The sequence below is a fragment of the Equus quagga genome, chromosome 7, assembly GCF_021613505.1.
Source record: "Equus quagga isolate Etosha38 chromosome 7, UCLA_HA_Equagga_1.0, whole genome shotgun sequence".
Classification (NCBI taxonomy): domain Eukaryota; kingdom Metazoa; phylum Chordata; class Mammalia; order Perissodactyla; family Equidae; genus Equus; species Equus quagga.
Window position 1 is genome coordinate 16,233,472 of NC_060273.1, and position 23,104 is coordinate 16,256,575.

General features: G+C 37.5%; 1 protein-coding gene across 1 annotated transcript in view; it reads right to left on the bottom strand.

The window, feature by feature from the left end:
* Positions 1 to 282: 282 nt before the first annotated feature.
* Positions 283 to 23,104, bottom strand: part of LOC124241987 (phospholipid-transporting ATPase ABCA3-like) — a 211,595-nt gene continuing 188,773 nt past the window's right edge. The window contains exons 23-31 of the mRNA XM_046666407.1: positions 22,203 to 22,364; positions 19,361 to 19,536; positions 16,457 to 16,582; positions 16,037 to 16,231; positions 8,176 to 8,363; positions 7,313 to 7,483; positions 6,749 to 6,939; positions 806 to 879; positions 283 to 405 (exon numbers count right to left, since the gene is read on the bottom strand). Of these exons, the coding sequence (XP_046522363.1) occupies positions 283 to 405; positions 806 to 879; positions 6,749 to 6,939; positions 7,313 to 7,483; positions 8,176 to 8,363; positions 16,037 to 16,231; positions 16,457 to 16,582; positions 19,361 to 19,536; positions 22,203 to 22,364 (1,406 nt within the window). The remainder of the gene's footprint in view (positions 406 to 805; positions 880 to 6,748; positions 6,940 to 7,312; positions 7,484 to 8,175; positions 8,364 to 16,036; positions 16,232 to 16,456; positions 16,583 to 19,360; positions 19,537 to 22,202; positions 22,365 to 23,104) is intronic.

A 23,104-nucleotide genomic window follows, 5' to 3' on the forward strand; every position in this document is an offset into this window, starting at 1 on the left:
TCGTCCCCACCCTGATTAAATGCTGCTCTTTGATATTTCTAGGATAGAAAACAGGAATTTCACCAAATGTCTTTAGATTTCCACATGCTATATACATAGGCCACTAATATAAAGCTACAAAGAAGGGACATCTGGTCTCCTTTGGGGACTCTTTATTGCATAAATATATTTACACCAAGATATACACACACGGGAATGCCCCTCTATGTATCCAGGCATAGTAGAGAGTTGTCTAAGAAAGACAGGGTCACTGGTTGGAACTGAATCTCACGGTACCTTTTTTCAATCATCAACTATGTTCTCTGGGTTAGCAAAGGTCAAGAAAACTTGTTCCAGTGTTATCTGACTGATGGAATAGTCTTCTAAATTGAATTCCTCTTTAGCTTCCTCCAAAACACCAAACACCTTTAACAACAACAACAACAACAAAGTAGTTACAATTGCAGTCTTCCCTCCAGCCCCCAACCCAGATGAGCCTCTCTTCCACTTCCTCCAACTCCTGCCAAGTTAATGTTGGAGGACAAAAGGCACAGAAAGGGGAGGTGAGAAAATAGACAGAATGGAGAATTGAGGACCTGAGAAGCAGCAGAGGCCCCATTCTCTTGATGGACATGGATGAAATCTGGGATTTAGAGGTAGGCATCCGAAGCAGTTAAACTCCAGGGACTGTTGCAAAGTGACCTCAAGTCTCTGCTTCTCCAGTAACGCCAGACTCCTATTCCACATGACTAAATCCCAAATACGTCCCCCATCATTAGTGCCCTCTTAACTTGTAATGTTAGAAGGGCATGATTTCTACAATCACCTTTCCCCAGCTGTTGTCCTTGCTGGGAATGTAGTAGCTAAGGATCCCTTGATTCTCATGTTTTAATTCACTACCTAAGAAAGGAAAGATAGGATAAATGAATAATCTTACAGATTTCATTTTAAATTGCCAAAGTATTGCTGTATCAACTTAATTATACACAATAGAGTAGTGAATAGATGTGGCTAGTAAAAAAGAGACATAATCCAAAAGCCCACCAGTGTAGTATACATGACATGGTTAATTCTTCCAGCAGACTTATTCCTGCTGACGTAGGTTTTGTTTCCTTGAGTTCATAGCAATTATTGAGGACAGGCTTTCAGGCACAAAAAAAATTGTCAGCTCACATGCCCAGTGGATGAAATATGAGCCTTCTAAAATTCTAATGTTACTACAAGACTTGATTCCTATACACAGTGCTGAGAATATGAACCAGGAGGACTTTTGCTCTGGTTGTGTATGTATGCACGTACAGCGTGTTTGCTGGGGACGACAGCAGGACAAGGCCTCCTCACTATTCTCATGTTCACACACCATGTGAAAGAGGAAATCATACATATAAATCACCAAAGTCAGGCTGTGTGTTCTTGTTTCTTTTACAGGTAAGAATCCACTGGTGGAATGAGAGGGAAGAGGGTGGTATCCATTCCAAATTTAGAACAAACAGATGTATTTCTATTTATCATTACATGTTTGCAAATTATTACAAATTAAATTAATTGGGATTAAAAACACTTTAGAAATACATGTTAAAGTAATCAAACAAGGGAGCCATTAGACTGAAGGGGCTCTAATTCCCTGGTAGCCTACATAAGTAAATCAAAACCCAACCCAGAAGGGCCGGCCCGGTGGCACAGCGGTTAAGTGGGCACGTTCCACCCTGGCAGCCCAGGGTTCACCAATTTGGATCCCAGGTGCGGACATAGCACCGCTTGGCACACCATGCCGTGGTAGGCATCCCATGTATAAAGTAGAGGAAGATGGGCGTGGATGTTAGCTCAGGGCCAGTCTTCCTCAGAAAAAGAGGAGGATTGGCAGTCAGGGCAAATCTCCCTAAAAAAAAAAAACCCAAGCCAGAGTAAATGCGCTTGAATCTGAAAAAAATGAAACAAGAACAAGCAGCGAACTAGGTTTTCTCAAATAAGGCAACTGCTTAAGCTTAGCCAATCAAACATTTCCTTGCTTATGCCTACATGTTCTCCCCTAGCATCTCTCTGTGGAGCCCTCCTAATCACATTTGTTTGGTGGCTGCCCAATTCAAATCAATGTGTGCTCTAATAAACTCTTGAAAATTTTAATATGCATCAGTTTGTCTTTTAAGAGTTCTGGTATCAGAAGCAGGATTCAAAAGAACCCCCGATGGCCCTGGAAGCAAAGAGCAACCAGGTGTAGGTACTCACTGGGCCCTTTGTGCTCACTACTTTCTCACTGCACCTGACAGTCTTACTAAGACCAAAGTTCCTCTCGGATATCTGGGCTCCTAGCGTTTGCGTCCTGAGCTATCTGACTTGATTTAAGCTTTTCTTTTACCAGACTGGGTCTGGGGTTGGACTGTGTCTGACAATCAGTATTGGCTCTCTGACTTCGACCACACTGGGTCTGGGGTCAGACTAGATCCAACTTAAACTGCACTGGACTCAGTGTGAGGGCTCACGCAGGTAAAATTTTGTTTTAAGGAAAGGAGAGGAGAAAATGGATTCTTCCAAGTCCAAAGAGTCTGGGACTTTTCCATATGGGACTCCTGCTAACTATACGTATAAAAATTATGTGGGACCAGCCCTGTGGTGCAGCAGTTAAGTTCACACATTCCACTTCGGCGGTCCAGGGCTCACCAGTTCAGATCCCAGGTGCAGACCTATGTACCGCTTGTCAAGCCATGCTGTGGCAGGCATCCCACATATAAAGTACAGGAAGATGGGCATGGATGTTAGCTCAGGGCCAGTATCTATCTATACCATATCTACATACATGAATAAAAATATACACACACACATATTCCCAGTATGTGGTTGGTTCTATTTCTTGTTATATTTGTGATACAGGAATGTTTATATTTTTGTTCTAATAGATAACTTCCTACTAATATCTTTATACTAATAGCCATAATCCCACCTTTTTGAGATACTGTCTTTTGGTTCCCTATTACAAACAACATTCACTATGCTAGTAACCTCTTGGTTCCCGCTACCAACACGTAATTTACAATAATATTCTTTTATTCCCAGCTAATACCTAAAATACATTCAGTAATCATATTTAACTTTCTATATATCCTTTGCCTTCTTCCCCTCCTTTTTTAATAATTGTATTACATATACATTTCTAAAAAGTAGATAATGATGTGATATCTTATCACACGGATACCCTTCATTTAGCCCTAGTTCTAGAGTTACATATATTCAATGCTCACCATTAGTTCTTACGTAGAAGCTTCTATAATCATTTCTTAGTGGATCTGAACTTTTTTTATTTGTATATTCTTCAGGAAAGACTAATGGGAACAATATTCCCTGAGCTGTTATGTGTTCATGACTTTTTGTGGCTTTTAATCTTGAAAGTCATTTTGGCTGGAGGTAAAAACCTTGCTTGCAATTTTTCTCTCATTGAGTATCTCAAATATATTACATGTTCTCCTAGCATAAACTTTCTTGTTAAAAAGCCTATGCTCAATGTGATTTCGTTTCCCTTATATATGACTTGTCTTTTTGTCTGCATTTCAAAAGATCACCCCCCTAACTTTATTATTAAAATGCGATCGTTAAATATTAGAATATTCCTTGGTGTTAATGATTTGGGGTCAGTTTTTTCAGGTGTCTGGTTGTCTTTTCAATGCGTAGGTTTGTCTTATTTTATTTCAAGAAGTTTTCTTGATAGTTCTTGGTATTTATTCTTTTCAGTAACTATTTTTTTCTTCTTTGTGGACTACGTTTATAGCTTGTTTGATTAACATTCCTTGCTTCTCCCTTACTTTCTCTCAAATGCTTATCTATATTTCTGTTTGATGTTTTCCTATTTTTCTCCTTTCCAATCTCCATTTACCTCGTACTTTCTATACTATTTGCTCTTGATAGTTAAGTATTTCTGAAATGTTTACTTTAAAAAACTCCTCTCCAATGCTGTCAGTTGTCTTTTCTTATTTCTGTGTTGTCTAGTCATCTAGTTTACTAGCCCTTCCTATTACTATTTAGGATTTTCTTTCATATCGTCTATCCCCTTCTTAACTGTTTAAGCTCAAATTGAAAGATAATGGTTTTCATCTGCATGTGGTCTTATATATCTGCTGTGCTTTTATTGTCTGTTAGGTTTTTCTCTTATTCTCTTTCACTTACTGTGGAGTTCAACCACAGTCTTTTCAGTTCTTCATCTTTAAGCGAGATGAATTTTCTTATAGTTTTGGAAAGAGTTTCCTATGTAGGAGGTGGAGTGGGACAGAATAGCTTTCTTAGCTTTGTAGCTATAGGATTCTTTCCCCAGAGTTTTCTGTGATGTATTAAATAATATGATCTCTCAGTGTAGACATTCCACTGGTATTTTCTGATATGTGCTTCCTACAGTCTACTCCAAGCCTAATTAAGGATGCACTTCCTTCCAGAGGGGATCTGTGCTTGCTTCTGCTTGGAGTCAGAGGATGCTACCAACCACCTACTTTTCTCCTTTTTTTCTTTTCTTTTCTTTTTTTTTGCTGAGGAAGATTAACCCTGAGCTAACATCTGTGCTAATCTTCCTCCACTTTATGTGTGGGTCACCTCCACAGCATGGCCAACAAGTGGTGTAGGTCCACACCCGGGTCCGAACCCACAAACCTGAGCTGACAAAGCAAAGCACACCAAACTCAACCTCTATGCCATGCAGCTGGGCCCAACTTTTGTCCATTTTGAGGGCCCTGCCTTTGTGTGTCAGTCTCAGCCTGAGCTCCCCAACCCTGGAGAGGCTCTAGAGCTTCATCCAATCCTAGTGCTGACAATCGCGCTTGATTCCAAGATTTGTATTTTGGAACTGGTCAGTGTTTCAGCTCACTATTTCTTTACTTTTTCCCTTCCTTTTACTTTTTGTTTTTCGATTATTAAATAATTTTATCACTTTTTTTCCTGAGTGACAATTATTTTTAATTATTGCATTAAAAATATTTTTTGTTTTAATTTTACCAAGTTCTAGTTTTGTTTTAACAGGAGTATCTTCAGGGATACAATCTTCTATACTGTAGAAATGGAATTATCTTATTTTAGAAATTATAAAAAGAATACATGGTCACTTATATTTCCTGAAGATGGGATAGAATTATTTACCCTAAACACTTCTCATTCCTATGGTAAGCCCTTTGTAGAAGTAGATATTCCAGCTGCCCTTTGCTTGTAATATTTATTTATCCTTTTTAAAAATCAGTATTTATGTATAGATTCCAAGTCAGTTTCTTCTTCATTCTCTCACATTTGAATAGCTACTTTCTCAAAATAGTGTGAAGAAGGATTGGGCAACAACCACCTTACAGATGGGAATGTGCCTTAAAACCACATTCCCATTAAAGGTCTTGTGTCCACATCCTCTCTGGTCAACATTTAGTGTCCTTCCTTCAAGTAGAACAAGTTTCTAGCACAGCTCACAATAACAGAGGTTTTCTAGTCACAGCTTTTCTTTGTGGTGATTTAGGGAACACAGGAAATAGAACTCTGATACAATCAGTACTCAAAAATATTTGCCAAATAAATACATAAGTGAACATTGAACTTCTTAATGGACTAGGAACGATACTGAGGTAATTCTATTTCCCACACATCTGTTCTCAACATCTGCTCTACCATCCATTTCTTTCTATTTTCTGATCTCCATTCTTACTGTGTAATCCATCATATTATTTTCCATTGCTTAGAAGATAAACTTCCAACTCCTCAGCCTGACACATAATTGGAACTTCTCTGATATTTTGGTCAACATAGCAGAGTGGAAACTAAGATGAAAAACCAGAAGTATTAAAAACCTTGCCATGTCCCTGCAGTATGTTTAGGAAAGACAGGTAAGGGACAGAAAGAAATAGTTGCTGTCTCTAGTATTGTATCATATGGGCAAAGGGATATACTTACTGACTTTAGCATGCAGAAGCATACTACTCTTGAAAGGAGAGAAAAGCTTAGTGGGTTTTGTTTGAATTTCAATTCCATATCCTGGCTGAGACAGCAAAAGACTAGAGTTACATTTTTAGCGCAAGGGGAAAAAAACCTTAAAACTTTTCATGGATGATGTTTTGGACTGAATTGTGTCCCTCCAAAATTCATAGTCTGAAGTCCTAACCGCAAATGTGATTGTGTTTGGACATTGGGCCTTTAAGGGGGTAATTAAGGTTAAATGAGTCATAAAGGTGGGGCCTTCATTCACTATGACTGGTGTCCTTATAGGAAGAGGAAGAGACACTGGAGATGTGCATGCACAGAGAAAAGGCTGTGTGAGGACATGGTGAGAAGGCAGCCATCTGCGAGCCAAGGAGAAAGGCCTCAGGAGAAACCAGACCTCCTGAAACCTTGATCTTGGACTTCTAGCCTCAGAACTGTGAGAAATTTCTGTTATTTAAGCCATTCAGTCTATGGTATTTTATTATAGCATCCCTAGCAGCCTAATACAGATTATACGAGCAAACAATTGAGCATTTACACTCAAACATAGCACTTTAGATATGTAAGTCATAAGGACAGCCCTAATCTACCACTGTCTTACTAGTTAATACACAAGAGATTGGTGAGTATTTCTGGGTTTTGTGAAAACTTCTTAGCACAAGCAGGCACAAGAAGTTTATTAGAACAAGCATTCCAAAAGAAACTCAATGTGGAAGGTCAATAAATATCAATAACTGACAAGAAATAGTTATTGGAGACCCACAGCATATGGATGGTGAGAACAACAAATGTGATTTAACACATCTCTAACAAAGTTAGCACAACCAACCTAATTTACCTGGGAAAACTCTTTCAATAAATTCTTTAAACTCCTCTAATTTATTGTCATCTGTATCGACCTTGATCTTTGCCTTCAGGATGTAAACATTGCCAAACTTGTTCTTGAGGTGCTGAGGGCTGCCCAGGCACACGAACTTTCCCTTTACCATGATGGCCAGCCTGGTACAGAGGGCATCACATTCCTCCATACTAGCAAAACAAGATACCAGAATTATGTAAGGCTAAAAAGGTCTCCAATGGAAGACATTCTGTAGTTCAAATATCCAGTATTTTGTAACTCTCTTTGAAATGGAGAGTTTCATTTGCCCATCATCAACATCATGGGAAATGGAGCTATTTTCAAATTCAAAGTAGCAGAGGGCCAAATTCTCAAATGGAACAGCTCCTAACTTCCTGCCTTCTCCTCTCAATGAGGATTCTTGGCCATTCCATTTAGTAGGATAAAGGAGGAGCGTGCATACTGAGGCAATTTTACTGTCCAATATTGCCAACCTCAAATAATGCCCTCCCATAGCCACTGCAACTCTTCCAACCCTTAATCAAGGTTCCCAATGAGCCACACCTGTGAGAAGTTATGATGATGACTTTGCCACTTTCACGTGTCCGTGACACTGTGTTCCAGAGCAGGCGACGGGCTACTGGGTCCATGCCAGTTGATGGCTCATCCAGGAAGATGACTGAGGGCTTTCCCATTAGGGCAATAGCAGTACTCAGTCTACGTTTGTTTCCTCCACTTCATGGTCAAAGAAGGAGAGAGAAAGTAGAAGCAAAGATGACTATACATTACAGTAATTTAATACATAAAACATCTGTTTAATACATATCTGATCCATTCTTTACAGGAAACAGTTTGCCTATTTCCAAAATGCTGAGTCATAGGAGACAGCAGAGGTATTAAAAATGCTGATTATATGTGACTCAACCAAGGCACGAGATCCAAATCCAGATATATAAATAAAGTCTTTTTCATTTGAAATGTAGAAAGGTGACTTTTGATTAGAAAATCAATTTTAGCCACATTATCAGTGAAATTTATATTCTTATTCTTGAGGTTTCTTGGGATTCCCAGATACGTAAATGACATAATGTCCAAGCCTATACAAAGAATCTCACGCTGTCTTTACCTGAGAGGCAAAGAACAAAAGAGAGATAGGGAGAAAGATGCTCTTTTTTGTAATCCACTGACTAGAATTCCAAAAGACATAGCATTCTGAGTTTCACCTCTGCAAAAGAAGATATGATACTATCTAGGCCTGCTTTATTACTGGTATCTAAACATTGGCAGGGCATTAGGTTATTTTACAGTCATTGCCTCTGTTTGTCAGTGGAGCTCTGGTTAAACTGTGGGCGCCCATTCCAAAGAGCAGAAACACCGGGAGGCTCCTCAATATTAGCTGCAATGAGAGTACCAGTATAATATCTCACCTGTAAGTGTAGATAAACTTGTCAGCATGTGGTTCCAGATTCAGTGCTTGCAACCTCTTATTCACATAACGATTAATTTGCTTCTCAGGTATCCCCCACAACCTGGCATACATGATCATCATTTCCCGAGCAGTCATGTAATCCAGCAAGGCATCAAACTGTGGACAATAGCCAATTTTTGACCTTACCTAAAACAAGAGAATAACAATAGACACAAGTAATTACCTCACTGAGATTATAGTAAATACAGACAACATAGAGGACCTTAGGTTCTCCAGCCCACACTTCTAAGGAGGTTAGAACCCACAGAGTTTTTTAAGATTTTATTTTATTTTTTTATTTTTTCCTTTTTCTCCCCAAAGCCCCCCAGTACATAGTTGTATATTCTTCGTTGTGGGTTCTTCTAGTTGTGGTATGTAGGACGCTGCCTCAGCATGGTTTGATGAGCAGTGCCATGTCCGCACCCAGGATCCGAACCAACGAAACACTGTGCCGCCTGCAGCGGAGTGGGCGAACTCAACCACTCGGCCACGGGGCCAGCCCCAGAACCCACAGAGTTTTTGAAAATAATTTTTCTCCAGTGATTACAGAATCATTGCAACTGTAAGCTGTTGTCACGTATTAAAACTACAAATGTACAAAGGTATGTGACCAAGATGATTTCTATAACATAAAGTTATCTCCCTACATAAGTCCATAACCAATATATGAAATAAATGGAAAATAATCTTGAAATAAAAGCAGTACACCTATTTACAGAAAAAGGGGAATGAGATAGAGTTTAGTCTACCATTGGCTCAATTTTTGCTCATTGTAAGCCTAAAGGAAGCTCTGACGACTTTCAAAAAGTAAAAGAGATATAAATCAGTAGTATGAAGTCCAGTGTGAATAATTGGATGGATATTTTGGAAATTTGGGATCTTATTTTTCTCTAAAAGTCTTCATTAGTTTAGTCGCAAGGGATGCCAAGATATCATAATCAAATTGTGTCATAAAAGGACAGGCTGAATGGCAATACGTAGGTTAGGCTCAGTGACATCCTACTTTTTGGCAGTGGTGGTAGATGAGTGGATTATAAGTGGAGCCCTCCGTCTCTCTATTATATGCCATATGCATTTATGAGCATCATCTAAGATGTAGGTGAGCAGAACTGGGATCCTAGCTCTTATTTCAGTCATATATTGTTCATAAGGGAAGTCTTAAGATATTATAAAAATTATATAATATTCAGACAAAATTCCTGACCAGAACGTAATTAAATTAAAAATCAACAATAAATATTTTTTAAACCTCTATTTTGCAAATTTAAAAATGAATTTCTAAGACTACACCTTTAATTCATGGGTTAAGAGAACCCAACACATCTCGCAAAATATTTTGAATTATGTGGGATATAGTGAAAAGACCACTTTAAACAATGAAGGGTAATAAATGAGTTAAATAAATGATTAAGTAGTTAACTCATAACACTATAAAAAGAACACAGATTCAGGAGATTCTGGGAAGACAGAGTAGGAAGCACCAGGAATTTATCTTCCCACCTAGACAACAATGACACTGGCAGAATCTGTCCAAGAACTATTTTGGAACTCTGGAGTCTATTGAAAGCTTGCCAGTTCCAGGGGAAGATTTGGACTGTAAATTGTGGTTAATTTTAATCAGTTTCACTTAGCTCTTAGCACACTAGCAGCTACCATCCTCCACCCCCAGCACCATGGCAGCATCTGTGCACATGTTCCTCGAGAAGCTTGCACACAACTACGGGGGATCCAGAGTGGGCAAAAATGATCCTGTCCTCTGAATACTGGGCATCTGTGCTCTGATAACTTATTGCTGGTTCTGATCACAGAGGTGCAAACAGGAAAGTACAGCCCATTTAAAGGAAAGAAATAAATCAAGAGGCACTGCCCCTGAAAAAGATCTGATGGTAGATCTACAAAGAGAGAAAGACTTTAAAATGACTGTCTTAAAGATGATTGAAGAATTAAAGAAATATGTGGAGAAAGTCAAGAAAACAATGTATGGACAAAATGGAAATATCAATAAAGAGATAGAAAACCTAAAGAGAAACTAAAGGAACTTGTGGAGCTGTTCAGTACAATAAGTGAAATGAAAAATTCGCTAGAAGGATTCAAAAGCAGATTTAAGTAGGCAGAAGAAAGAATCAGCAGATGAAAAGATAGGACAATGGAAATTATTGAGTCCATGAAACCAAAAGAAAAAACATTAAAGAAAAGTGGACAGACCCTATGGGACCTGTGGAACACCATCAAGTAGATGAATATAGGCATAGTTAGAGTGCCAGAATAAGAAGAGAATGAGAAAGGGACAGAGAGAATATTTGAAGAAATGATGGCTAAAAACTTCCCAAATTTCATGAAAGACATGAACATAAATATCCAAGAAGCTCAAGGGACTCCAAAAAAGATGAACTCAAAGAGACCCACACCAAGACACATTAAAATAAAATTTTTCAAAATCAAAGACAAAGAGAGAATCTTGAAAGCAGTAAAGAAGAAGAGACTCATCACATACAAGTGATTCTCAATAGGATCATGAGCAGATTTCTCATCAGAAACTTTGAAGGTCAGAAGGCAATGGGCCAATATATTCAAAGTGCTAAAAGAAAAAACTTCTACAAAAATTCCTATATCTGGCAAAACTGCCCTTCAAAAGTAAGCAAGAAATTAAGACATTCCAAGATAAACAAAAGCTGAAGGGGTTTGTTAATATTAGACCTGCTCTGTAAGAAATGCTAAAGGGAGTCCTGCAGGGTGAAATGAAAGGACACTAGAGCATAACTCAAACAGCATGAAGAAATAAAGATCTCAATTAAGGTAAATATACAGGCAATTATTATTAATAAGAGTTAGTATTATTGTAACAAAAGTTTATAACTTGACTTTTTCTACATGATTTAAGAGATTAACACATTTTTTAAATTACTAGTCTAATAACTACTATTACAGTAACTTTGGTTTGCAAATCCAGATTTTATTTTCTACATAATTTAAGAGACCAATTCATTTAAAAGAATTATTAGTTTATATTAGTTTATTTTTTGGTCACACAATGTATAAAGATGTAATTTTAACTATAAAATTATATTTAAATTAGATCTAAAAGATATAATCACCATGGTAACCACAAAGAAAATAGCTATAGAATATGCACAAAAGGATACAAGAAAGGAACTTAAACATTTCACTACAAAAATCAACTAAACACAAAAGGAGACTGTAATGCATAAAATGAGGTACAAAAAAGCTATAAGGCATGTAGAAAATAATAGCAAAATGACAGAAGGAAGTCCTTTCTTATTGGCAATTACTTTAAATATATATGATTAAACTCTCCAATCAAAAGACAGAGATTGGCAGAATGGTTAGATACACATGACCAACTATATGTTATCTACAAGAGACTCAATTTAGATCCAAAAACACAAATATATTGAAAGTGGGAAGATGGAGAAAGATATTTCATGCAGATAGTCACCAAAAGAACAGGGTTGCTATACTAATATCAGACAAAATAAGCTTTAAATTTTAAAAAAAAGATTACAAGAGACATAGAAGGACATAATATATTAATAAAAGTTTCAATGCAGCAAGGAGATATAACAATGATCAATCTCTGTGCACCTAATAACAGACTGTAAGATATATGAAGCAAACACTGACAGAAATGAAGTGACAAATAGATAGTTCTACAGTATTAGTTGGATACTTCAATATCTCACTCTCTGTAAAGGATAGAACCACCAGACAGAAGACAAATAAGGAAATCAAGGACTTAAAAACACAATTAACCAACTAGATTTAACAGACATATGCAGAGCAACAACAGTATATGTGTTCTTTTCAAGTGTAAATTGGACATTTTCCAGAATAGAATATACGTTAGGCCATAAATTGTCTCCATAGGTTTAAAAGGTAGGTATCATACCAAGTACCTTCTCAACTGCAATGGGATGAAGTTAGAAATCAATTACAAAAGTAAAACTGGAAAATTCACAAATATGTGTAAATTAAACAACAAACTCTTAAACAATGGCTCAAAGAAGAAATCACTAAGGACATCAGAAAATACTTAGAAATAAATGAAAATGAAAACAAAACATACCAAAACATACAGGGCCCAGTGAAAGCAGTGCTGAGGGGCAAATTATAGCTTTAAACACTTACTTTAAAAAACAAGAAAGATCTCAAATCCACAATCTAACTTGACAACTCAAGGAAACAGAAAAAGAAGAAACTAAACACAAAACTAGCAGAAGGAAGGAAAAAATAAAGAGTAGAACAGAGATAAATGAACTAGAGAACAGAAAAACAATACAGAAATCAACGAACTAAAGTTGGTTCTTTGAGAAGATCAACCAAATTGACAAAACTCTAGCTAACTACACTGGGAAAAAAAAGAGAGAAGACAAAGTACTAAAATCAGAAATGAAAGCGAGAATATTACTACAAGAAAAGGACTATAAGAGAGTACAATGAACAACTGAATGCCAAGAAATTGGATAATCTGGAGGAAATGCACAAATTTCTAGAAACATAAAACCTACCAAGATCAAATCATGAAGAAATAGAAAATCTGAATGGACCTATACTAGTAAGGAGATTCAATCAGCAATCAAAAATCTGACCAAAAAAAAAAAAAAGGCCATAGATCTGATGGCTTCACTGGTGAATTCTAAACATTTAGAGAACTAATACCAGGGGCCGGCATGGTGGCACAGCAGTTAAGTTCGCAAGTTCCACTTCGGCAGCGCGGGGTTCGCTGGTTCAGATCCCGGGTGCAGATATGGCACCACTTGGCAAAAGTCATGCTGTGGTAGGCATCCCATGTATAAAATAGAGGAAGATGTGCATGGATGTTAGCTCAGGGCCAGTCTTCCTCAGCAAAAAGAGGAAGAGTGGCAGTAGTTAGCTCAGGGCTAATCTTCCTCAAAAAATAAATAAATAAATATCATGATTTTTAAAAAAATAATAAAATAAAGAACTAATACCAATCCACCTCAAACTTTTCTAAAAAACTGAAGAGGAGGTAACACTTCCTAACTCCTTCTATGAGGCCAGCATTACTCTGATACTAAAGCTAGACAAAGATGTTACAGGAAAATAAAAGTACAGATCAATATCCTTATCAATGTTGACGTAAAAATCCTCAACAAAATAGTAGTAAACCAAATTCAGAAGCATATTAAAAGGATTATATACCATGTCCAAGAAGGATTAATTCCTGGAATGCAAGGATGGCTCAACATATGAAAATCTATCAATGTAATACACTACATTAACAGAATGAAGGAAAAAAGCACATGATCATCTCAATTGATGCAGAAAAAGCACTTGACAAAATTCAACACCCTTAGAATGGCAAAAATAACCAAAACAAAAAGGGACAAATGTTGGAGAGGTTGTGGAGAAAAAGGAACCCTCATACACTGCTGGTGGGAATGCAAACTGGTGCAGCCACTGTGGGAAACAGTATGAAGATTTCTCAAAAAATTAAAAGTAGAAATACCATGTGACCCAGCCATCCCACTACTGCATATCTATCCAAAAAACTTGAAATCAGCAATTCCAAAAGTCCCATGCACTCCTTTGTTCATTGCAGCATTATTTACAATAGCCAAGATGTGGAAGCAACCTAAGTGCACATCAACTGATGATTGGATAAAGAAGATACACACACACACGCGTGCGCACACACGCACACATACACACACACACACACACACACACACTGGAATACTACTCAGCCATAAAAAAGGATAAAATCGTCCCATTCATAACAACATGGATGGACTTTGAGGGTATTATGTTAAGTGAAATAAGCCAGAAGACAATCTCTGTATAACTTCACTCATATGTGGAAGTTAAACATGTAGACAAAAAGAACAGATTAGTGGTTACCAGGGGCAAGGGGCGGTGAGGGGTGGGCACAAAGGGTGATGTGGTGCACCTACAACACGACTGACAAACAATACTGTACAACTGAAATTTCACAAGGTTGTAAACTATCATAATCTTAATAAAAAGTGAAAATCAAAGAAACCCAAGCAAACAAAAACCACTCAGCAAAATAGGAATAGAAGGAAACTGCATCAACATAATAAAAACCACATATGAAAAACCCACAGCACACATCATACTCAACTGTGAAAGAGTAAAAGCTTTTCCTCTAAGATCAGGAGTAAGACAAGAGTGCCCACTCACATCACTCCTACTCAACACAGTACTGAAGTCCTATTCAGATCAATTAGGCAAGAAAAAGAAATAAAAGGCAACCAAATAAAAAAGGAAGAAGTAAAATTGTCTCCGTTTGCACATGAAATGATCTTACACTTAGAAAACCTTAAAGATTCCATAAAAAAAACCTATTAGAATAAATGAATTCAGCAAAACAGCAGGATACAAAGTCCACATGCAAAAATCTGTTGCATGTCTATACAACAACAATGAAAAAATCCAAAAACAGTTCCATTTACAATAGCATCAAAGAGAATAAAATACTTAGCCATTAACTTAACCAAGGAGGTGAAAGACTTCAGATCTATGATTTCTATTTGGTATTTTTATGTATCTTCCATCTCTTTCTTGAAGTTCTCACTTTGTTGCTCAACTTGGTTAGCATATTTATGATAGTTGTTTTGAATTCTCTGTCAGATAAATCACTTGTCTCCATTTGTTAGGGTCTTTTTTTCTGGAGATTTATCTTGTTTTTTTATTTGGAACATATTTCCTTGTCTCTTCATTTTCCCTGACTCTCTGTACTTGGTTTCTGCGCATTAGATAAGACAGCCAACTCGCCCAGTGTAGACAGATTGACGTTGTGTAGCAGATGAAATCACCAATCAGCCTGGCCAGAGATTCTCAGAGCCTCTTAAACCTTTGTGTTTGTCCAAACCATGGAGTATGTTAGTGGCCCTAGGAGATTAGGACATGCCAAGTCCTGTCAGTGCCCTGAAGGCCGAGGATGTGCTCACACGCCCATTCAGGCTCCCAGAGGAATACTAATTGCTTGTGCCATCAGCTCCCAGATGCAGGCTAATTTGAAGTTTAACCTGTGAGCAGCAGGTAGGAATGTTGGGACATTAGATATGCAGTCAAGCCCCTTTTGGCAAGAAACTGGGAGCTGGGTATATTGGCCTACTTGCTTTATGTGAGCCATGGGGAATAGCCACTACGTGTGCTTATGCACCTGTTGAAACTGCCTTTTTGTTCTCTGCGGCCCTGGGATACTCATGAATGCCATGTCCTGTCAGCCTCAAGAGCTGGGTGATTTGAGAGCCAATCCCTTGGATGGCAGCCGAAAAGTTGAGGAGCTAGATGTGTGGTCCCAAACCCTTCACTCCTCGGGGAGAAGCTGGGAGTTGGGGGTTCCCTCCTGAATGTAAGGCACTGTGTTGTGAGTGGGGTTTATGGTGCCAGTGTGTCTCAGCTTATCCTACCCGTTTCAGTGTGGGCATTTTCTCAGTTGTGTGGTGTGTAGGAGTCTCTCAACTAGTTCCTAGATTTCTCTCAGAGAGAATTGATCCCTGTGTGGCAGTTTACTTGGTGCATCCATGGAAGGAGGAAAAGATGGAAGCCTCCTATTCCACTATCTTGCTCTCCAATAGTTTCAAAACACACTAAAGACAATCTTGTCCTAGATTCACAGGGTAAGGCTGCTCTTATTGCCTCACCACCTCCCCTCAAAAATGTATTTCTCTTTCTAGAACCCACTGGCTGAGTCAACAGTATCAATATCAATGCTACCAAGATTCCTACCTGTCATCTCCCACGACCTGCCTCTTAACTTCACCATACAAGTCATCATGCTTCTAACATCTCAGACAGTAATACTGTCTTACCTTTCGGAGATCTTTGGTGATGCTGATCTGCTCAATAAACACATCCCCAGAGGTAGCAGTCTCCTCTCCAGTCAAAATTTTGAAAGTAGTAGTTTTTCCAGCTCCATTTAATCCAAGCAACCCAAAGCACTCCTCCTTTTGGATTGCAACAGAGATATTTCTCACAGCCAACATGGCTGGCCATGCAAAATATATCTTAAAAAATATGGAAAACAATTTAGTAAAGAATAGTTATAGGTCAAACACAAACAATATATCAGACCCCTATGGACCACTACATTAAACAATTTCACAAGAACTCTTCTATTCTATTTGGGGAGTACACATAGATCCCAAAGAATCACAGTGAGTCCTTGACACTAGTGACCTGCTCTTTAGAGGGAATAAAACCATCATAAGTTGGCCATTGAATAACATTACCTTTGTGAGTTCCTTAACAAGCACTGTGGAATTCAGCAACTCTGGAGCATTCTCCAGGATCCTCTCTCTTTCACGTTGTACATCTTCATCTTCAGATTCCCCAGATAATTCGCTGGCCACTCTATCCTATATTTTCAAAATAAGAATCATAGAGATGGATGTCCTTTAGACATCTGGTCTAGTCTTCCATGAAGACTTTAGAATCAGCTGATCATCTTCCACATATACACATGCATGCACAAAAATACCCACTAGAATTTTGATTGAGATTGCATTGATTCTTTAGGACAATTTAGAGGAAATCTGTCATCTTCCCATGACTGAGTTGTTCAAAGCAACAATATGTTATATTCCTTCATTTATATAGGTCTTCTTTGATATCTCAATAGTGTTTTGTAATTTTCCAGTAAAGGCATTGCATAACTTCTATTAGATTTATTCCTAGATATTTTTGTTTTTATCCTATTCAAATGGCATCATTTTACATTTCACTTTTTGTTTGTGGCTTTTATATAGATACATAACTGATTTTTCTACACTGACTTTATTCAGCAATATTAATTCTAATATTTCATTTCTTTAAATTATCTATGTACACACTCCAGCCGTTTATAAATAATCAATTTTACGTCTTTTTCAAAGCTTTATGCGTATCATTTCTTTTTTTGCCCTATTTCACTAAGACCTGCAGTAAACTCTTGTATAGAAATGGTGATAGCATTGTTTTTCTCATTTTCCTTATTAATATAGTGAATTACATTTTATTAGTGTGGTGATTGATCTTAAAATGTTTCACTATCCCTGCATTCCTGTAATAAACCTTACCAGTCATTGCTAACATTTTTGTGAAGGATTTTTGCATCTATGTCCATAAGCATGATTCATCTTTAATTTTTCTGCTTTGTAATATTCTTTTTAGGTATTAGTCTCAAATTATGGCCTCATAAGAGAGTAGGACAGAAAAATAAAGGTAAGAAAAGAAATCAATGAAATAGAAAATAAAACCGGTAACAGAGAAGTCAAAAATTCAAAAGTCGTTCCCTTGAAGAGATTAATAAAATTGGTTAAAATCCTAGCAAGGGTAATCAAGATAAAAGGTGGTGGGAAGAAAACCCGCAAACTACAAACAGCTGTTAAGTGCAAAATAAAAAGATACTGTGCACAAATTTGTCAATACATTTGATTCTTTAGATGAAATTGACACATTCCTTCAAAAGTACAAAATAAGAAAAGAATAGAAACCCTGTGTACTCCAATGTCATGTAATTTGAAACTATTGTTACAAGCTTTACCCCAAAGAAAATTCCAAGTCTAGATAATTTTGCCATTGAATTCCTCATTCCCACGACTCTCTATTGCCCTCAGAATGAAGTTCAAGATCCTTAGCCTGGCACTTGTGAGGCCTTTCCTGCTTTGGCTCCTAGCATCTTTTGTAATCATCTTGCTCTGCCTGTCAACACCTGGACTTGGCTCCAGACATGCTGAATATCTTCTTGAATGTTTCCCATATCCTTGTTTGTGTATAAGTTGACCTCTCTGCCTTGAACTCACTTCTTCAAGAGTCATCAAATGCGCAAAGCTTGTTTTGGTGACACCTAGATGCACTTTCAGCATTTTGCATTTCCTTTTAGCAGAGCACATATTTCATTGGCTGGTATATGTCTGAGCCCTGACTTGGTCCCGGTCCTAAGCCCTTTCTCTTTTATCTCTATGGAGGTCTCCTTTCATCTCTCCTCCAAGTCTGGGGATCTGTTTGTTCCTCCTGGACCCCTCTCAGGAATCTTAGTCCTGTCCAGCATCTAGTGTGATAGGCACATAGTAGGTTCCTGAGGTATATCTTTGGAATGTATGATCACCTCGGCCTTGAGCATTGCACTTTGCTTCCTATAAGCAATGTTGCTGGTGCTAACCAGCTATTTGCTTGCTCACTTAGCCTGACTCTCCAATCCCTGGGCTCTTCCCACCCATTGGGAAACTCCCTACTTAATCTTGTAGATTAATGGGTCAGCTGAATGGGAGACTTTCATAGGATTTGGACACCAGGTGCTGGCTCCACTGATGACATCAGGGCTGGGCCTTTGCTCTGTATCTGTCCCACCTCTAAAGGCACATCCTGGATACTCTCTGCCTTTCATGTCTCACTTAAGTGCCATCATTCATTCCTTCCTCACACACATTGATTCTTGAGTACCTACAGAGTCAGACCTGTGCTGCACAATGTGAAGAAAAACCACACTGGAGTGGCAGGAATTTAGACTGAGGTCTTAGCTTATGGGAGAGTCATACAATTTCATTTTATTTTGGTAAAAGAGAGGTTTATTGTGCCTCAAAATATTCTTTTCTCTGAAAATACTTCAGACAGTGGTTCTCAAAGTGTAGAGCATGAGAGAAGAATCATCTGGGAATGTATTACATGTGCAAGTTTTCAGGCCCTACCTAGGATCCACTAAATCAGAAACTCATGGGACAGAGACCAGCAATTTGTAGTTTCAGAAGCCCTACAGAAGACTGATACCTGCCAAAGGGTGAGAACAACCGCTGTAGAGCCTTACAATCAAATATGCATTCTGCAGGCCAGCAAAATCAACATCACCTGGCAGTTTGTTAGAATTATCCAGGGGCCAAGTTAGGGTGAAGGGGCAGTGTGGGGAGGGAATGGTTTTCTGACACAGGAGATGTTCAAGGGAAAGCTTTTCTGTTATAATCAAACTACAAAAAAATACCATGTTCTGACTGGTAGAGGCCATAATGTTTAGAAACCACAAAATTCAAATTATGATGAAGATCTGTGATTCCCATGGATCCCAATCGACATGGATTGATTTTTATTCCTAAATCCAGTAATAAAGCATGTGTAGAGATATGCTTTTCTTCTTAGAGATATCTAAGAGATAAGCTACTCACCTTATTAAATTTCTTGTAGATAGCAAAGAAAATATAGCGAAACACAAAGGTTTTCACGGTCCATGAAGCAGTCTCCAGAAGGAAAATGATGAGGAAGAAAATAAATCCTGTGACAGCCATTGCAATTAAATATTTTCCAATTGCGTCATCATCCAAACTATATACGTTAAGCTTAGCTGTTGATGACAACAACAAAGATAAAGATATAGGCTTACTTAAAAAATTAACCCAATGAGAAAACTCTAAGAAGTCAACAAACAAGAAGTACTATAGAATCAAATTGAATGGTTGTCAAATAAGCACACAATTAGTATATTTAATGGTATGTTTAATAACTTTGTATGTCATGCAACATATCTTCAAAATCCTTTAAGGGAAGCAAAACCTTTAATTCCATAAGTTTTGTCTTGCTATACTTCTAGGCATCCATTTCTAATATAAACCAGATAGCCAGAACCAGAATACTGGGTAGCAGCAGAGGCTCTTCTTGCCCCAAAACCTTTTTCCCCAAAAATACTTCAGATGGTGGTTCTGAAAGTATGGGGCAGTGGCAGAAGAATCACCTGGAATGTGTTACATATGAAACACTCTTACCTATAAGGGAACAGTAACATTTAAACTAGGTTGTAGGTGCCCAAGAGCTGACACTTTTCCAATCACTTATGAGAAAAAGTTCTGAATTCATGATAGGGAAAACAGTAGGCACATCAAGGAGCTGAAGATGATCAACTCTCCCTTTTAAAAAAACTTTTTATTAAAACATTATATACATACATAGAAATTCACCAAAGTATAGGACTCAATGAATTTTTACAAATTGAAAATACCTAGCAATATTTTTTGTTTAGTTTTAAAATTCAACTACATTATATTTTGTCTTTTTTTTTTTAGTGTATCACCTTGCGTACCTTTTACAGTGTTGGCTCTAGGCATTACATTGTGCACATGTAGCTTATCACAATCATGGTGTCTTCCTTTTACCAGTTTGAGTGAAGTGTAGAAAACTTCACTTGATTTATATCCCTTTAACCTCCCCATTTATAATTGTCTTAAATATCTTCTCTATATACATCGAGAACATTATCAGACAATGTTATCATTTTTGTGTTAACTTCCAGACTCAAGAAAGCTCAAGAGCAGAAAGAAAGTACATTGTATTCACCCATATTTTTACTCTTTCTGTTGTTCCTTCTTCTTTCTTGATGTTCCACAATTCCTTCTTTTATCATTTAATTTGTTTATAGAACTTTTGTTAGTCATTCTTTTAGGGTTTCTACTGGTGACAAAAGTCCTGTAGATTTCCTTCATCTGAAAATGTCTTGATTTCCCCTTCACTCCTGAAAGATATTTTCTATGTATATAGAATTTTGAGTTGAAAATTATTGTATTTCAGCACTTGAAAATCACATGCCACTTCCTCTGGTCTTCATGGCTTCTGATGAGAAATCTTCTATAAATTAGGGAACTGTTTTTCCCTTATAGATAAGGCATCGTTTTTCTGTAGCTGCTTTCAAGACGTTTTTATTGTTTTTAGTTTTGATTATAGTGTCTCTTGGCATAGATTTCTTTGGTTTTAATCTATTTGTAATGTATCCAGTTTCTTGAATCTGTAGGTTTGAATCTTTTTTTATGCTTTTTTTAAAAAAAATTGGCACCTGAGCTAATATCTGTTGCCAATCCTCTCTTTTCTTCTTCTTCTTCTTCTTCTTCTCCTTCTCCTTCTCCTTCTCCTTCTCCTTCTTCTTCTTCTTCTCCTTCTCCTGCTCCTCCTCCTCCTCCCCCTCCCCCTCCTTCTCCTTCTCCTTCTTCCTTCTTCTTCTTTCTCCCCAAAGCCCCCCCGTACATAGTTGCATATTCTAGTTGCAGGTCCTTCTGGCTCTGCTATGTGGGATGCTCCTCAGCATGGCATGATGAGCAGTGCTAGGTCCACGCCCAGGATCTGAACCAGCAAAAACCTGGGCCGCCAAATCAGAGCACATGAACTTAACCACTCGGCCATGGGGCCAGTACCCATGCTTATTTTTTGATTGTCTTTTTTTAATTGAGATTTAATTGACATAGAACATTATATTAGCTTCAGGTATATAACCTAATGATTTAATATTTGTGTATATTGAAAAATGGTCACCACAATAAGACTAGTTAACAGCCATCACCACACAATTACAAATTTTTTTTCTTGTGATATAAACTTTTAAGATACTCTCTCAGCAACTTTCAAATATGCAATACAGTATTATTAACTATAGTCACCATGCTGTACATTACATACCCATGACTTATTTATTTTATAACTGTACCTTTTGACCCCCTTCACCCATTTTGCACACTCCACACCCCCTGCCTCTGGCAACCACCAATATGTTCTCTGTATCTATGAGTTCAGGCTGTTTGTTTGTTTGTTTGTTTTTTAGATTCAACATACATGTGAGATCATATGGTATTTGTCTTTCTCTGACTGACTTATTTTCACTTAGCATAATGCCCTCAAGGTGTATCCATATGTCTCAAATAGCAAGATTTCCCTTTTTATGGCTGAATAATATTCTATTGTTTATATATGCCACATTTTCTTTATCCATTCATCCATGGAGATTCTTTCCCATGAGAAAATGCATTATGCATATAAGCTTTGAATCTTAGCTCTAACTTGTATAAACTGTGTGACATAGAGTAAGTGATTCAATTTTGTATAAGCTTTAGTTTTCTTAAAGTGAGGATAACAACACATAATGACTAGTTATTGTGAAGATTCAAAATAATGTAGGTAGAGCTATTCAAATGCAGTAAGTAACTAACTAATAGTAACTCTAATGAGCCTTGGAGAGCCCCAGATACTTACCTATTTTATCACAATTTAGGTGGGCAGGAGGAGTGCTTGTTGAGGAACACAGCACCTTCCTCTCCTGGATATCATAGTATTTGCTAATGCTCATCCCAAGGTTATGCATGGGTATCACCATCAATCCTCTAAGCAGGAGACTTTTAGAAGCAGCTTCCCTGTCTGTTATTAAAAGGATGATAATATTAACATGCTTGATATGAAATGAATTGCCCCAGGAAAACAAAATCTCCCTCCAGTTGATCAAATCAAACTGAGAAAATTACAAAGCCATACTACTATACTCAAAAAACTCTAAAATCTTGCCACTAAGTATACAATCCATGAGGTCTTGCAGCATAGTTTGTGTTTATAATTACAGCATTGGAAAATCGTTTGGAGAAAGTTGATATTCATATAATCTATCTTCTTGTCACCTGAGGTGAACAGGAAACCCATACTGATTATTTCTTGTCCTACATGATAATAAAGACACAGTTGGAAGAGGAAATTTGGCCTAGGACTCAATAGTGGGAAAGAGATAAGAAATATTTTATACCTTGAAAGGAGATAACATCTCAGAGACCTATGCTTAAAGCTAACTGAGGTTTCTCTAGATATTAATGTGTATAATAGTTGATGAATATATATAAAGAAATATAAAATATGGTTAAGAGTTAACGTTATGAATTGTCATTGTAGGACTTCAAGACTGAGTTCAGATTTGGGGGACTAAAGATAAAATTATATGTCTGAGCAAAAATCATATTTGAAAGACTTGGGCAAAAGAGAAGTGGCCAACCAAGGGTGATAGAGGATGAGTGAATTTCTAAGACATAAATTTTCGAAGTGGTAAAGTCATACCAAGCCTGCCCCAAAGAGGGTAACAAACGGTGTATATACATATACTCTGGTAGCTGGAA